Source organism: Rhineura floridana, chromosome 3 (assembly GCF_030035675.1).
Source record: "Rhineura floridana isolate rRhiFlo1 chromosome 3, rRhiFlo1.hap2, whole genome shotgun sequence".
Taxonomy (NCBI): Eukaryota; Metazoa; Chordata; class Lepidosauria; order Squamata; family Rhineuridae; genus Rhineura; species Rhineura floridana.
This window is the reverse complement of record NC_084482.1, coordinates 206,633,525-206,651,685: the sequence shown is the minus strand read 5'-3', so window position 1 is coordinate 206,651,685 and position 18,161 is coordinate 206,633,525. Positions and strand designations below refer to the sequence as shown.

The following is an 18,161-nucleotide window of genomic DNA, read 5'->3' as shown; positions in this document are numbered from 1 at the left end:
GGCTGGAATGTGACCTTGAGCTCTGAGATTGTTGCCTGTTTGCCTGGATGGAGAATAGAGAGGAGTGTGTGAGCATGTGGATGCCAGTAGACAAAGCGGGGCTCGCCCTCGGCTGCACTGACAGCAAGCCCCTCATCTGCACTAGAGGTTTCCCAGTAGGGAAGTCTTTAGTGCAGCTGATGTGGGGCAAGGGGCCTGATTAGAACCCGTGCCAGGCCTAATTCAGCTCCTGGTCTGGAGGTTCCCCAAACCCACAGTATGGATTTGTTGTTACAAATCAATATACATAATGGAGAGGATTTGATGAAGCATCTCAGAAATATAAATCAATTACACAAACAAAGAAGCCTCCCCCACTGAAGGAGACCCCCTCCCTTACCTGAGCTGAGTGGAAAGTAGCTCCTTCAATTTCACCACAAAGGGAAAAGCATCTGGAACATGTCACTGACGAATTTTCACTACCTGTAAAGGTGACATAAAAAAAAGATGGTGGAGATATATATATTGGATTTGTTATACTGGCTCCTTATACGTCATTTGCCCTGGTCAGGGCTATGGAGCCCTTTTCAGCCTGGGAGCCATACTCTGTTCTGGGCTACCTCTTGAGAGCCACATGCCAGGAGTGGGTGCAGTCAGAGGCAAAGTGGGTGGAGCATGTGATGATCCCACCTTTGGCTCCACCTGTCAGGTTCCCACCTGCATGTGGCTACAGCCTTTCACTAGGCACCACCTCAGGACACCACCAGTCAGGATCGTCGTTTTTATTTTTTCTCACTCTGCTCTAGCACAGATCTCACAAGATCCCACTGCTAGGCAGCACCACCAGCCACTCCCTGTAAACAATACTGCTAGAGACTTTACCTCAGTCTCCCTATGGCTTGTTACTTTGTGTCTGGGTGCCCTTGCTGTCCACAACCCCCTTGTATCTTTGTCTATAAAGCATACAATCCTGGGTTGCTCTAGATACTTGATGTTGTTACAATATCTCCCTTCACTGCTGCCACCATTAGGTACAGTTTCCCTTCAGCCTTGGTAATTACCCTGCCCTCCCTTCTGTTTGTATATCCCCAGCCAAGGATCAGGCTTTAGGTAAACCAATAAAAGTATTTATTTGATAACACCAGGAAATAACAAGATTACTTTAGGAATGTTTAACAAGCGTATGGTTTCATATAGTGTCACTCTTATGTTTCCAGTTATATATATATTCTGTCCAAATATCAGACTAATAGAATCCAAACCTCCCTCAGAACTCTGCCAACCAACCCATCCAAATAACTCTCCACTAACGACTCTCCAACAGCTCTCACCAACCACTCTCACCAACCGCCCTCCTCTCAACTGTCATCCTCCCATGTATACCTTCAGCCATTCACTCAGCCAATCATCATAAGAACATAAGAACATAAGAAGAGCCTGCTGGATCAGGCCAGTGGCCCATCGAGTCCAACATCCTGTTCTCACAGTGGCCAACCAGGTGCCTGGGGAAAGCCCGCAAGCAGGACCCGAGTGCAAGAACACTCTCCCCTCCTGGGGCTTCCGGCAACTGGTTTTCAGAAGCATGCTGCCTCTGACTAGGGTGGCAGAGCACAGCCATCACGGCTAGTAGCCATTGATAGCCCTGTCCTCCATGAATTTGTCTAATCTTCTTTTAAAGCCGTCCAAGCTGGTGGCCATTACTGCATCTTGTGGGAGCAAATTCCATAGTTTAACTATGCGCTCAGTAAAGAAGTACTTCCTTTTGTCTGTCCTGAATCTTCCAACATTCAGCTTCTTTGAATGTCCACGAGTTCTAGTATTATGAGAGAGGGAGAAGAACTTTTCTTTATCCACTTTCTCAATGCCATGCATAATTTTATACACTTCTATCATGTCTCCTCTGACCCGCCTTTTCTCTAAACTAAAAAGCCCCAAATGCTGCAACCTTTCCTCGTAAGGGAGTCGCTCCATCCCCTTGATCATTCTGGTTGCCCTCTTCTGAACCTTTTCCAACTCTAGAATATCCTTTCTGAGATGAGGCGACCAGAACTGTACACAGTATTCCAAATGCGGTCGCACCATAGATTTATACAACGGCATTATGATATCGGCTGTTTTATTTTCAATACCTTTCCTAATTATTGCTAGCATGGAATTTGCCTTTTTCACAGCTGCCGCACACTGGGTCGACATTTTCATCGTGCTGTCCACCACAACCCCGAGGTCTCCCTCCTGGTCGGTCACCGCCAGTTCAGACCCCATGAGCATATATGTGAAATTCAGATTTTTTGCTCCAATATGCATAATTTTACACTTGTTTATATTGAATTGCATTTGCCATTTTTCCGCCCATTCACTCAGTTTGGAGAGGTCTTTTTGGAGCTCTTCGCAATCCCTTTTTGTTTTAACAACCCTGAACAATTTAGTGTCGTCAGCAAACTTGGCCACTTCACTGCTCACTCCTAATTCTAGGTCATTAATGAACAAGTTGAAAAGTACAGGTCCCAATACCGATCCTTGAGGGACTCCACTTTCTACAGCCCTCCATTGGGAGAACTGTCCGTTTATTCCTACTCTCTGCTTTCTGCTTCTTAACCAATTCCTTATCCACAAGAGAACCTCTCCTCTTATTCCATGACTGCTAAGCTTCCTCAGAAGCCTTTGGTGAGGTACCTTGTCAAACGCTTTTTGAAAGTCTAAGTACACTATGTCCACTGGATCACCTCTATCTATATGCTTGTTGACACTCTCAAAGAATTCTAATAGGTTACTGAGACAGGACTTTCCCTTGCAGAAGCCATGCTGGCTCTGCTTCAGCAAGGCTTGTTCTTCTATGTGCTTAGTTAATCTAGCTTTAATCATACTTTCTACCAGTTTTCCAGGGACAGAAGTTAAGCTAACTGGCCTGTAATTTCCGGGATCCCCTCTGGATCCCTTTTTGAAGATTGGCGTTACATTTGCCACTTTCCAGTCCTCAGGCACAGAGGAGGACCCGAGGGACAAGTTACATATTTTAGTTAGCAGATCAGCAATTTCACCTTTGAGTTCTTTGAGAACTCTCGGGTGGATGCCATCTGGGCCCGGTGATTTGTCAGTTTTTATATTGTCCATTAAGCTTAGAACTTCCTCTCTCGTTACCACTATTTGTCTCAGTTCCTCAGAATCCCTTCCTGCAAATGTTAGTTCAGGTTCAGGGATCTGCCCTATATCTTCCACTGTGAAGACAGATGCAAAGAATTCATTTAGCTTCTCTGCAATCTCCTTATCGTTCTTTAGTACACCTTTGACTCCCTTATCATCCAAGGGTCCAATTGTCTCCCTAGATGGTCTCCTGCTTTGAATGTATTCATAGAATTTTTTGTTGTTGGTTTTTATGTTCTTAGCAATGTGCTCCTCAAATTCTTTTTTAGCATCCCTTATTGTCTTCTTGCATTTCTTTTGCCAGAGTTTGTGTTCTTTTTTATTTTCTTCATTCGGACAAGACTTCCATTTTCGGAAGGAAGACTTTTTGCCTCTAAGAGCTTCCTTGACTTTGCTCGTTAACCATGCTGGTATCTTCTTGGCCCTGGCGGTACCTTTTCTGATCTGCGGTTATGCACTCCAGTTGAGCTTCTAATATAGTGTTTTTAAACAACTTCCAAGCATTTTCGAGTGATGTGACCCTCTGGACTTTGTTTTTCAGCTTTCTTTTTACCAATCCCCTCATTTTTGTGAAGTTTCCTCTTTTGAAGTCAAATGTGACCGTGTTGGATTTTCTTGGCAATTGGCCAGTTACATGTATGTTTAATTTAATAGCACTGTGGTCACTGCTCCCAATCGGTTCAACAACACTTACATCTCGCACCAGGTCCCGGTCCCCACTGAGGATTAAATCCAGGGTTGCCGTCCCTCTGGTCGGTTCCATGACCAACTGATCTAGGGAATAGTCATTTAGAATATCTAGAAACTTTGCTTCTTTGTCATGACTGGAACACATATGCAGCCAGTCTATGTCCAGGTAGTTGATCTAGTTGATCCGGCATTCTCCAGCCTTCCAACCCATGCTCTCCCCCCTCTCATTCAATCCACTTACCATATGTCCCTTAATAAACCCACACTTACCATATTTACAGGTTTTAACATATAAGGACATCACAGAGCACGATTTGTAAAATTCACTATAGTAATCTTTTTACACACTTTCACACATCTCTCTCTAGTAATGTGGACTCTATCACTTTAACTCTAGAGATTGGGCTGCCATGTCTCCAGCATACCAGAGGAGACAGGGTCTGGTGATGTCACAAGATGGCCAATCTTTGAAAAAGAAGCTCCTAAGCAGAAAATGAACATAAGGAGAACCTGGCTGCTGGGTCAGGCCAAAGGTTCATCATAGTCCAGCATTCTGTTCTCACAGTGGCCAACCAGATGCCTATATGGGAAGCCCACAATCAGCACAAGAGCACAACAGCACTCTCTTACTGTTGTTCCTCAGTGACTGGTTATTTAAGGGCATAACACCTGGCACTGGAGGGTAGTAGTACAGCCATCATGACATCTGTGTTGCTTTGATGAAGAACAGATCACAGTGCCTGCAAGGGGAAGAGGACCATCACCGCCCAGGGAGGGAGAGCCATCTGCCTGTCTGCGCTGCTGCTGCTGCTGCGCTCCTGCTTGGATAACATCTCTGCTCTCTCCTTCTTGGGCTCCTGCTCTGCACGTGGGCACCTTGCAGGACCAGGCCCCAGGTACTCAGCCAGCTGTGCCTGATACTGTTCCATCTGTCCCTTCTTTGGAGGGGATATATAAGCCGGCTGGCTGAGGGGCCTTGGGAGACCCATTGCCTGCTTGGGAGACCCACTATCTTGGCCAAGTCGGCCGCTGCAGTCCCATCTGATTGAGTGTTGAATGTTTAAACGCCTGTTGTTATTGTTTAATTGTGGACTGTGTTTAGTGTGTTAGTGTGAAGGAGTTTGAGTCTTTATTCGAATGTATTTTGTGTAGTTAATTTGTGGATTGTGTTTTGTGTGAATGAGACTGAGTGAGTGTATGAGTACGTGAGTGTGAATTTATGTGTATTTTACTATGTGCCTGGGAGAGAGGACTTCGCTCCAAGCGGGGGGACTTTCGGGGGCCCCAATTAATGTAGTGACGGGTAATGGGAGGTATGGTGTTGTGAGGAGAACATGCCAGATAAGGGGAACTCATCCCAGACAAGTTGTGTCTGTACCTTGTTCCGGTCCTCCTCACATCCGCAGGACTGTTGGTTGTCCTATCAGCCAGCTCTCGGATCTCCAAGTGTTGCTCCTAAACGCCAGGTCGGTACATAATAAAATCTCCCTTGTCCACGATTTAATTGTCAATGAGGGTGCCGACCTGGCATGTATGACTGAGACCTGGGTGGGTGATCAGGGAGGAGTTACTCTTTCCCAGCTTTGCCCACCTGGGTATATGGTTCAACACTGTGGTAGATCTGAGGGTCGGGGAGGTGGAGTGGCTGTGGCCTATAGGAGCTCTCTCGCTCATCAAGCACCCTGTCCAGGTAACGACTGGCTTGGAGTGCCTCCACCTTGTGCTGGGTCAAGGAGACAAAATGGGAATCTTGTTGGTGTACCGACCACCCTGCTGCCCAACAGCTTCCCTAACTGAGCTGACAGAGGTAGCCTCGGAGGTTTTGTTGAAGTCCCCCAGACTATTGGTACTGGGGGACTTCAACATCCATGCCGAGGCTGCTTTATCTGGAGCGGCTCAGGACTTCATGGCCTCCATGGCAACCATGGGGCTGTCTCAATTTGCTACTGGCCCAATGCATGTGTCGGGACATACTCTTGATTTGATCTTTGCCACTGGACACGGAGATGGTGATCTGGAGATGGGGAGTTTTTAATCGACCCCATTGTCATGGACAGATCACCGCTTGCTGAAGTTTAGGCTTACAGCCACCCTTTCCCTCCGCAAGGGTGGGGGACCTATTAAGTTGGTCCGACCTCGGAGACTAATGGATCCTCAGGGTTTTCAAAGGGCTCTGGGGGATTTTCCGGCTGATAAGACAGGCGGTCCTGTCGAAGCCTTGGTCGCACTGTGGAATGCGGAAATGACCCAGGCTGTGGACACAATCGCTCCTGCGCGCCCTATCCCATGCAGAGCTCATGCAGCCCCATTGTATACCCCGGAACTGAGAACGATGAAGCAAGAGAGGAGAAGGCTCGAGTGCAGATGGAGGCGTACTCCTGACGGATGCAATTATGCCTTGCTAAGTGCCTCCACTAAGTTGTATACAGAAGTGTCGCTGTTTCGCTGCCACCATTAAATCATCCCTCAACCGTCCAGCGGAGCTTTTTAAAATTGTCCGAGGGCTTTTACACTCTAGTCCTCAGGATATTATAGAATCTTCGGAAACCCGCTGTAACGAGTTCGCTGGGCACTTCCAAGACAAAATCTCATGCATCCGCCGGGACTTAGACTCCAATATTATGGCAGTTGAACCTAATGAGGTATCTGGAGCACGGTCTTGTCCTCATTTATTGGATGAGTTTCAGTTGGTACAGCTTGAGGACGTTGACAAGGTGCTTGGACTGGTGCGTGCAACCACTTCTGTACTGGATCCTTGCCCCTCTAGGCTAGTGAAAGCTGGCAGGACTGGAACAGCCGGCTGGGCCAGGGAAGTGATAAATGCCTCGAGAGAGGGAGTGGTCCCTAGTTGTTTGAAAGAGGCGGTAGTGAGACCACTCCTGAAGAAACCTTCCCTGGATCCAGATAATTTGAACAACTATAGACCGGTAGCGAATGTTCCATTCCTGGGCAAGGTCTTAGAACGTGTGGTGGCCAGCCAGCTCCAGGTGCTCTTGGATGAAACCGATTATCTAGATCCGTTTCAATCCAGTTTTAGGCCCGGTTTTGGCACCGAAACAGCCTTGGTCGCCCTGTATGATGACCTATGTCGGGAGAGGGACAGGGGGAGTGTAACTCTGTTGATTCTCCTTGATCTCTCAGCTGCTTTTGATACCATCGACCATGGTATCCTTCTGGGAAGACTCACGGAGTTGGGAGTTGGAGGTACTGCTGGGCAGTGGCTCCGCTCCTACTTGGTGGACCGCCTCCAGAAGGTAGGGCTTGGGGAGCATTGTTCGATACCCTGGACTCTCCATTGTGGAGTCCCGCAGGGATCGGTTCTGTCCCCTATGCTTTTTAACATCTACATGAAGCCGCTGGGTGCGGTCATCAGGAGTTTTGGAGTGCGTTGTCACCAGTATGCTGATGACACGCAACTCTATTTCTCCTTTTCATCTTCATCAGGTGAGGCTGTTAATGTGCTGAACCGTTGCCTGGCCGCGATAATGGACTGGATGAGAGCTAATAAACTGAGGCTGAATCCTGACAAGACTGAGACGCTGTTGGTGAGTGCCTTCTCTGCCCAGATGGTGGATGTTCAACCTGTTCTGGATGGGGTTACACTCCCCCTGAAGGAACAGGTTCGTAGCTTGGGGGTTCTTTTCGATCCATTCCTGTCTCTCGAGGCTCAGGTGGCCTCGGTGGCACGGAATGCGTTCTACCACCTTCGTTTGGTAGCCCAGCTACGCCCCTATCTGGAAAGCGATGACCTCACTTCAGTCATGCATGCTCTGGTAACCTCTAGATTGGATTACTGCAATGCGCTCTACGTGGGGCTGCCTTTGAAGACAGTTCAGAAACTACAGCTAGTGCAAAATGCAGCTGCTAGACTGTTGACGAGGACCAGGTGGTCCGCACATATAACACCTGTCCTGGCTCGTTTGAACTGGCTACCTATTTGTTTCCGGGCTAAATTCAAAGTACTAGTTTTGACTTATAAAGCCTTACACGGCGCGGGACCACAATACCTAGCGGAACGCCTCTCCCGATATGAACCTACCCGCTCACTACGTTCAACATCAAAGGCCCTCCTCCGAGTCCCGACCCACAGAGAGGCTCAGAGGGTTGTAACAAGATCCAGGGCCTTTTCAGTAGTGGCCCCCGAATTATGGAACAGTCTCCCCGATGAGGTACGCCTGGTGCCTACACTTTTATCTTTTCGGCGCCAGGTTAAAACCTTTTTATTCTCCCAGGCATTTTAACTTAATTTATTTTTTAGCTTTCAATTTATACCAGGCTGTTTTACTGTTTAATATGTATGCTTTTTACTGACCTTTGTAATTTTATTATATTTTACTCTATGTTGTGCACCGCCCTGAGAGCCTTTTGGCTGTGGGCGGTATAGAAATCGAAATAAATAAATAAAATAAATAAATAATCAAAACTGAAGCTGTGCACAGAAGGGCCCTGCTGGATCCGGCCAGTGGCCCACCTAGTCCAGCCTCCTGCTCTCACAGTGGCCAATCAGATGCCCCAATCGGAAGCCCACAAACAGGACCAGAGTGCAAGAGCAATGTCCACCACTTATGATTCCCAGCAACTGGTATTCAGAAGCATATATAGCCTCCAACAGTAACTACTGATAGACCAACTCATGGAGGAACAGGTTAATTCTCTGCATCTGTCCTTTCTCAATCTCCTGCCAGTTTCTTGCAACATGTGGATGAGACTGGGCTACATTTTATGAACATAATAAGAGCCTGCTGGTCAGGCCGAAGGCCCATCTAGTCCAACACCCTGTTCTCACAGTGGCCAACCAGATTCCCCAGTGGGAAGCCTGCAAGAAGGACCTGAGCTCAACAGTCCTCTCCCTACTTGTGATTCCCAGTAACTGGTATTTCAGAGGCATATACTCTTTCTGACAGTGAAGGGAGAACATAGTCATAGTGGCCACTAGGCATTGATAAGTCTCTTCTTCCCATGGATGTTTGTACAGACTCTTTGCAGAGAGAAAGAGAGAGAGCAACTCTGACAAACTGAGTGGCTGAAATCACTGGAGACGTCTGCTGGAGATTTCAACAAAGTCAAATCTAATCCAAATTTTAATTTAATTTAACTTATTTGCAGATTTATATACTGCTTCACTGCCATGTGCTACTAAGCAGTGTGCAATGCAATAAAATAAAGATAAAACATGAAATGCAAAATACTGTGAACTCAGTAAACTAAAGGCAATACAAATACAATTCACTAATAGGCGAAAAAACCTTGCAGTTTAAGAACATATCTATGTTGTGGTTGTCATGTGCCTTCAAGTTGATTAAGACTTATGGCGACCCTATGAATCAGCGACCTCCAATAACATCTGCTTCTTTTAAAGCATTCATAGTTTTTCATGATCTACACAATCAAAGGCTTTGCTGTAATCTATAAAGCACAGGGTGATTTTCTTCTGAAATTCCTTGGTCCATTCCATTATCCAACGTATGTTTGCAATATGATCTCTGGTGCCTCTTCCCTTTCTAAATCCAGCTTGGATGTCTGGCATTTCTCGCTCCATATATGGTAAGAGCCTTTGTTGTAGAATCTTGAGCATTACTTTACTTGCATGGGCTATTAAGGCAATACTTCAATAATTACTGCATTCCCTGGGATCCCCTTTCTTTGGAATTGGGATGTATATTGAATGCTCCCAGTCTGTAGGCCATTGTTTAGTTTTCCATATTTGTTGACAAATTTTTGTCAAAATGTGGACAGATTCAGTCTCAGTAGCTTGTTACAACTCTATTGGTATGCCATCTGTTCCTGGTGATTTGCTTCTTTCAAGTATTTTAGAGCAGCTTTCACCTCACATTCTAAAATTTCTGGTTCTTCATCATACGGTTCCTCCTGGCATCTCTTTTATAGAGTTCTTCAGTGTATTGCTTCCATCTTCCTTTTATTTCACCTCAGTCAGTCAATGCATTCCCCTGTTGATTATTCAGCCTCCCTACTCTTGGTTTAAATTTCCCTTTAATTTCTCCAACCTTTTGGAATAGGGCTCTTGTTCTACCCTTTTTGTTGTCCTCTTCTATTTCTATACAATACTTATTGTAATAGTTCTCTTTGTCCCTACATACTAGTCGCTGTATTGTTGCATTTAGGGTTCTAACCGTGTTTCTTTCTCCTTTTGCTTTTGCTTTCCTTCTGTGTTTTTGCATTCTTTCCTGATAATGTCTCTGACTTTATTGACTGCACATCAGCCTCTGGGCTTCCTTTCAGCTTTGACCCAGCTGCGTCATTAGTCACAGTGCTACTCGGACTTGTCCTTTGTTCTTCCCCAGCAGCTTGGTGAGTGCCTTCTGATCTAGGGGTCTCATCTTCCAACGCTATCTAGTGTTGCATTTTGGATATTCTGTTCATAGGGTTTTTGTGGTAAGAGGTATTCAGAGGTGGTTTACCATTGCCTTCCTGAGTTTGGATGCATCTTAGTTTGGTGTCTCAGCTTTGACCTTGGGTTGCCTTGGGTGCCCCTGCTAGGAGTCTAGACTCTTGATGGCATTGCTGTCAGCTTCTTCGACACTCTCAACCCCCCTCACCACATTAAGGTGTGCATCCTGGAGGGATCTATAGGCAACAGATATTTCTATCAAACTTTAAAAAGCACGAAAATTGGGCAGCTTTAGTGAATGCACCAGGGGAGCAGGAGACCTGACCTCCTCTCTGAGATATTGTACTGCCCTACAAATTTCTCAAAATGCAAACACAATTTGGGTTGCTCTTTCACCGTCCAATCTACTTCCTGTGTAGCTTGGAAGAATTTGGTACCATGTTCCTCTGAGCATATGGTGAGTGGTGGCAACACCTGCCATCTGCAAAGATGGAGAATTACATTCTTGTATGTTGGTGGTATTCTTCTTACTTTGCTTCTTTCCCGTGTTACTACTGTTTCTTCAGAGAATCTAACCTAGAAAATTATATTTCTCTCATTATTCATCCTAGAAATCTGTGCCAAATTTATTTTTATTAATTTCAAAAACTTTTTATTGGTCAATGTCATATGATGGTGAAGACAGCCTTTTGTGTTTCAAATTGGAGGTTATGGTCTATTTCTATTTTGGGTGCATTAACAGTGGAATCTGAAACTGCAGTTTGATGTAAAATCAGACTGATTACAATATGTTGCTACTTAAGCAATGACTCTAGCTGTTGGAAAAAACAAACTTGGCCTGCCCAAGATGCATGTTTTCAGCCTGCTATGTTTAAACCACTTCATTTAAGGAAAGGAGGGCATGGTCAATTAAAAACATAGAGCACACCTAGAAATTTGCTAGAATATATTTTACTTCCCACTGATTTATCTTGTGCAAACTGAGACACTCTTCATGTCCACTGGAAACTATTATGCAGAATAGTCAGTGCCATTATTCCACAATTGTTTTTGAAGTTTTTTTAGTGTTGCAAATTCTTGCTACACTTCACATACTCACAGAAACAGAAGCAAAAGAAAATGATTTACTATAGGAAACTTCACTAAAATTGCAAAGTAAATCAAACATATTTAAAGTGACTATATGAACTATATCAACTGTCTTAATATTGCTGCTTCCTCCCTGCTAAAACAAGATCAGCACAGCACATGTCTTGTTTCTGTTATTTGGGCTGATTGAGAGTTGCTAGGAGATGGCCTGTTCCCCTCACAGAACTTCAATCAGAGCAGCTGACTGTTAAACCACTCTGGCCGTCTGTCAGGGGAATAGCAGTCTTTTCTTGGCACCTTTCACAAACTACACTTCCCAGAATTCTTTGGGGGAAGGCATGACTGTTTAAAGTGAAATAAAGCTCTGGTGTGGGTGTGGCCTCCTGATTAGCCAACCCAAACAGCTATGAGTCTGGCTTTTAGAACACTGACAGTTGGTTCTTACTGAGCATGCCCAGACTTATTATTGACTTTAATGTTAACTTTCTTAAATTAATTAAAAATCAGCTAGGCATTTTTTAAACTTCTAAACTGCAGAAGACAAAGGTCAGAGTATGGGGCAAGGTCAGTAATAAGATTACATGTACTCTGTGAACATGGCTGTTTTTTAATTCATTTCAATAAATTATGAGAACACTGACAAGAAAGTCCAGGTGGAGTCTGGTTTCTCTCTCTCTCTGTTTACACTTTGAACTCTGAATTCTCTCTGGCTGTTTTGTGTATTGCCATGAAAACTTAGAGGGTTGTTAAGCAAGCATCTTTGAGTTCAGGACTATAAGTTTTATAAGCCTTTTTTTTTTTAATGAGCTTATGGGAAGCATTGGAATGGCATGGGAGGATTTTCAATTTAACATTGCAGAATGTGAAAAATCCACACTGGCTATAGTATACAACCACTCTTGTGGCTGTATAATTACATGAGAACAGAGGAAGTCTTATATTGAGTCAGACCACTGGTCCACCTAGCTCAGTATTGTCTACACTGACTGGCAGCAGCTCTCCAGGGTTTCAGGCCAGGAGTCTTTTCCAGCCCTACCTGGACATGCTGGGGGTTGAATCTGGGACCTTCTGCATGCAAAGCAGATGCTCTGTCAGTGAGCTCCACCCCTTTCTTATACAGTTATTATTCCATAAAATGATGGAGTTACTTCAGTTGAGCATTGGTCTCCAAGTGGTAGGTTGGGACCCACTACTGGATAACAGCCCAATTTATTCATTTATTTATTTTATATTCCACGCTTCCTCCCAGAAGGAGCCCAGGGCAGCATGTTGGCTATTAAACCGAGAAAGCAGAGGTTAAATTTCCACAAGTGAGCTACGTGACTTAGAAGCGAAAGTTGGCAGAGCTCGAGCCATCTTCAAGGACACGTTGCTAAGCAACCTAGGCTCGGGCAGCTGGCCTTATCTATATAGAGGGCCAGCAGACACTTGTGAGTGTGGGGGTCGAGGAGTTTGTACAGAGAGACCTTGTGATATATCGTCAGTAAAGTGACTCTTAAAACTTATTGCTTGTCCGGCTCATTGCTTCAACTGGCATCTAGCCTGTCACTATACTGTTCTGCATCCTGGGCATCTGCTTGCACCAGATACAACATCCAACAAGTGGTAGCAGAGAATGGTTACCTGGTGCTGAGGATTACCTGGTGCTGAGGATTGCAGAAAAGCGGCAGAGAAAAGCCGGAACTGCAGACCAGCGAGTAAAACAGCAGAGAGACGGAGAAACCGAAAGCTGAGCTGAAAGCTGTGAGAGAGCCGTGGAAAAAAAAAAACCTGACTGAAGGACAGAGGTGAGAAGCTCTAATTACAAAGGCGGTGAACTGTGAAAAGTGAAAGTATGTCTGTTACGTTATCGGCCGGGATTCCCTTGGAAAGGCTGACAGGGAAAAATTATGGCACTTGGAAACAGAGAATGCAGGCTTTTCTAGTGAAAGAAGACCTGTGGAAAGCTATCGCAGAAGACCCACCCACCGTGGTGCCAATACCAGCAGATTGGAGAAGGCTGGATGAGAGGGCAAAGGCGTTAATTGTTCTTTCTATTGATGATTCTCAATTACTGCACGTGCGTGAAGCAACAACAGCTAAGGAAACCTGGGAAACTTTAAGAAATATTCATGTGAAAAAGACTGCTAGTTCTAAAATATATCTTGCCAGAAAATTGTACCAGATGTGCTTATCTGGAGATACAACCATGTCAGAGCATTTGTTGGAAATAAACAGACTGTTTACTGAGTTGTCAGAACGTGAAATTGAACATTCTCAAACGCAAAAAGTGTATATCACATTAGCTTCACTAGATTCAAGTTATGATAGTCTGGTGAGCTCTTTGGAAGCAATGGACGATGCAAATCTCAATATGGATTATATAGAAGGCAAACTTTTACAAGAATTCCAAAGGAGGCAGGAAATGGCAAAGCAGGAAAAGACTGAGTCTAAACACAACGTGGAAAAACAGAACAACAAAGCTGCACAAGAGAGACTGTATGGACAAAAGGCGTGTTATTTTTGTGGTTCCAGGCAACATCTGCAAGGAATTGTGAAGCAAGAAGAAGAGAAAGAGGAAGAAAACCATGTGTACAGGTGATCTATGCTAGTAAGAATAAGCAATGTATTAACAATGAGCAGGGAAATAACTGTAAAGATTTATGGGCAATTGACAGTGGGGCAACAAATAGTATAATCAAAGATAAATCTATGTTTCATACATTTTGTGACGTAGAGAATCATGTAATAATGGCTGATGGATCTAAGAAACAGATCAAAAGTAGGGGTACAGTGAAATTAGCAGGTTTCAATACCATTATGACAGATGTGCTGTTTGTTCCTGATATCGAATGTAACATTATGGCTGTGTCGAAACTCAATGAAATGGGGTTCACAGTAATGTTCAAAAGGGGTTCAGTGCATGTGATGAGAGGAGGAAAAATATTCATGAAAGGGATAGTAAAGAAGTCACTGTTCTATATGCAGCTGAGAGTCCTCAGTAAAGACACAGACAGGACACATAGAGGTTCAATAGGGATTAACCTGACGCAGTCAGTGAAAGCACAGACGCCAGTGATTGATGCTGATGTCGTGGCTTATAAAACAGAGCAGGAAAAAGAACCCTCAAGCCTCGGGGATATAAAACAATTACCCATAGCCGAACAGAATGAATGGCATGCAGCGATGAAAGAGGAGCTGGAAGCAATGCGAAATAATGGCACATGGACGCTAGTACCTCTGCCCCCAGGGAAGAAAGCTATAGGGTGTAAGTGGATATTTAAACGTAAGCGGTCGAGTACAGGACAGATACAAAGGTATAGGGCACGCCTAGTAGCTAAGGGCTTTACACAGCAATTCGGGACGGACTACGATGCAGTTTTCGCTCCCGTGGTGAAACATGAGTCAATCAGGGTTTTGCTAAAAATAGCTGCCATAGAAAACATGCATGTAAGCCACTATGACATTGGCACGGCGTTTTTACATGGGGAGTTGAAAGAAGAAATCTATATGGAACAGCCTCCCGGATGTGAAACACAGCCAGGTCTAGTTTGCAAGTTACAGAAATCCCTGTATGGTCTGCGCCAGAGTGCGCACTGTTGGAACGAAAAACTAGATGATGTTCTGCAGTCAATGAATTTCAAGCGTTGTGTGGCAGACCCCTGTGTGTATGTGAAAGAAAGAAAGGGGGGGCTCACATACTGCCTAGTTTATGTGGATGACATCCTGTACTTGTCCCATGAGGAGGAAGACGAAAGAGAGTTCCATAATAGTCTAAAACATGTGGTAACGAAAAGTTTGGGACCTGTAAGTCATTATTTAGGTACAGAGGTCATACGGGGTTCAGACGGGAGTTTCATGTTAAAACAGGAAGGAAAGATAAAACAAATACTAGCAGATTGTGGGATGTCTGAATGTAAGGCAGTAGGGACTCCCATGACAACATCATTTCAACAAGAAAACACAGAGACAGCTTGTGAAAACACTGCTAGGTACAGACACATCATAGGACAGTTGCAATATCTTGTTAAGGTAACAAGACCTGACATTTGTAATGCTGTTAGCATCTTAAGTCGAAAAGTAGAACAGCCTACTGAGGCAGATTGGCAAGGAATAAAACGAGTCCTGAGGTATTTGCAAGGTACTAGCAGTAAAGGTCTAGTGTTGTCCAACAGTAAACACGGGAGTATGTGCTGCTATGTAGATGCGGATCATGCTGGCGATCCCAGTAGCCGCAAGTCTACTACTGGTGTTGTCATTCTATTATATGATTCAGTGATTGATTGGTGCAGCAAGAGGCAAACTATAGTGGCAACATCAAGTTCAGAAGCTGAATATATAGCGTTGTCTCTGGTTTGTAACGAACTTACCTGGTTTGACCATCTACTGTTTGAAATTGGAAAAGGCATAGACAAACCAATCAAAATATATGAGGACAATCAGACCTGCATTAAGCTAGCTCAGTCAGAAGCACACACCAAGAGAACCAAGCATATCAGCATCAAATATCACCATGTCAGAGAAATGATTAAACAAGGGTTTGTGGAATTAACTTATTGTAACACTGCTGATATGCTGGCTGACGTTATGACAAAACCACTAAGTGAAGACAAGTTCTCAAAACTAAATCAAGTAGGTATGACTGGAAAAAGTGGGATGATGGAAATCATGAAGAGTAATGAAATATAATGAAAATGATGCTGAGATTACAATAGAGTAACTGTATTACAAATGAAAGTGATGAAAACTGAAATAAAAGGAAATGTATCAGAAGTATAAAACCAAATGATGTAAATGTAATGACATGTAAAATGTAACACATGTAAATGGAAGAGAAATGTAACTGGCTGAATGTGGAAATTTAAGGTGGGGGATTGTTGGCTATTAAACCGAGAAAGCAGAGGTTAAATTTCCACAAGTGAGCTATGTGACTTAGAAGCGAAAGTTGGCAGAGCTCGAGCCATCTTCAAGGACACGTTGCTAAGCAACCTAGGCTCGGGCAGCTGGCCTTATCTATATAGAGGGCCAGCAGACACTTGTGAGTGTGGGGGTCGAGGAGCTTGTACAGAGAGACCTTGTGATATATCGTCAGTAAAGTGACTCTTAAAACTTACTGCTTGTCCGGCTCATTGCTTCAACTGGCATCTAGCCTGTCACTATACTGTTCTGCATCCTGGGCATCTGCTTGCACCAGATACAACATCCAACACAGCAAACAAAAACACTAAAGGCACTCTAAAATATCTTAAAAACAAAAGACTTTAAAACATATTAAAACAAAACATCTTTAAAAACTTATTAAAACAAAACATCTTAAAAACATCTTTTTAAAAAAGCTTTAAAAACTTATTAAAAAACTATTCCAACATGGACACAGACTGGGATAAGGTCTCTACTTAAAAGGCTAGTTTAAAGAGGAAGGTCTTCAGTAGGTACCAAAAAGATAAAAGAGATGATTCCTGTTTAATATTTAAGGGGAGGAAATTCAAGTGTCAGTGCCGCTACACTAAAGGTCCACTTCCTATGTTGTGTGGAATGGACCTCCTGATAAGATGGTATCTGCAAGAGGCCCTTGTCAGACCCCTACTCTGGGTCTGGTCTTGTAACGGATCTCTCACACTGGCCCCAGCACAGGTCTCTCATGATCCCACTACTAGGCACCACCACCTGACACTCTGTAATGCAATACTACCCTGAGACTGTGCCTTAGTCTCCTCCACAGATTGCTACGTAGTGTCTGGGTGCACTTACAGGCCACAACCCCCCTGTATCTTTCTGCCTTTAAAGATTACAGCCCTGGGTTGCTTTGGATACCTGCTGCTGTTACATTATCCCTTCACCGCTGCCACCATTGATACCGTTCCCAGCTTTGGTATTTGCTCTGCCCATCCTTCTGGTCTGTAATATCCCAGCCAAGGATCAGGCGTTAAACCAAAACTATTTATTTAATAACACAAGGAATAAACAAGATTACTTTAAGTTCAGTCAACATGTATGTGGTTATTTATAATAGTTTTTCTCTTTATACATCTTAGTCCTAAAACCTGCCTCACTACCCGCCTAAACACAAATCCACCCCTCCAAAACCCAGAACCAGCAACCAACCAACAACTCTCCAACTGTCATCTTCTCATTTATACCTTCAACCACCCAGACAGCCAATCACAACTCAGCATTCTTCAACATTCCAAAACATGTACTCCTCCCTCCCAATTCTCTCTACTCGCCATATTTACACTACAAAACCCGCACTTAGCATAAATACTGTACAAATATAACAGGGGCATCACAGCCCTCACCTGCAGAGCGCAGTGACTGACTGGCTTATAAGAGGTAAGACAATCTTTCAGGTATCCTGGTCCCAAGCTGCATATGATTTTTTATACCAAAACCAGAACCTTGAACGTAGCCTGGCAGCTAATGGGTAGCCAGTGCAATTCTTTCAGCAGCAGGATAACATGTTGGTGATACCCTGCTCCAGTGAGCAGTCGTGCTGCCGCATTTTGCACCAGCTGCAGCTTCTGGACCAAACTCAAGTGCAGTCCCAGAGTGCATTACCGTAATCCAATCTGGAGGTTAGCAGTACATGGACAACAGTGGTCTAATCTAAGATGGATCACAACAGCAGCAATAACATTGTGCAAATATACAGGAAAAAAATTAAAAATGAGTCCCCAAATGCATTTTTGGGTTAAGGACAGGTCCCGGGTCTGAAAAGGTTGAAACTACTGATTTAGAGAAAACAGGACTGTAGAAACGAGTTTATCTACACACAGAATTAGGCACAATACAAGCCGAATGCAAATCGAGAGCACCTACCTGCCACTTTCTCCTGGACAAACTCCTCTTCTTGTTCTTTCAACCAGGAGATGAGGCGAGGTTGAGGAAACAGAGGTCCTTCTTCAAGAGAAAAGCAAAAGAAGCATCATTGTTA

General features: G+C 44.2%; 1 protein-coding gene across 1 annotated transcript in view; it reads right to left on the bottom strand.

Moving 5' to 3' along the window:
• LOC133381288 (zinc finger protein 585A-like) overlaps positions 1-18,161 on the bottom strand; it is a 91,405-nt gene that overhangs the window by 22,836 nt on the left and 50,408 nt on the right. The window contains exons 4-5 of the mRNA XM_061620210.1: positions 18,047-18,127; positions 380-462 (exon numbers count right to left, since the gene is read on the bottom strand). Of these exons, the coding sequence (XP_061476194.1) occupies positions 380-462; positions 18,047-18,127 (164 nt within the window). The remainder of the gene's footprint in view (positions 1-379; positions 463-18,046; positions 18,128-18,161) is intronic.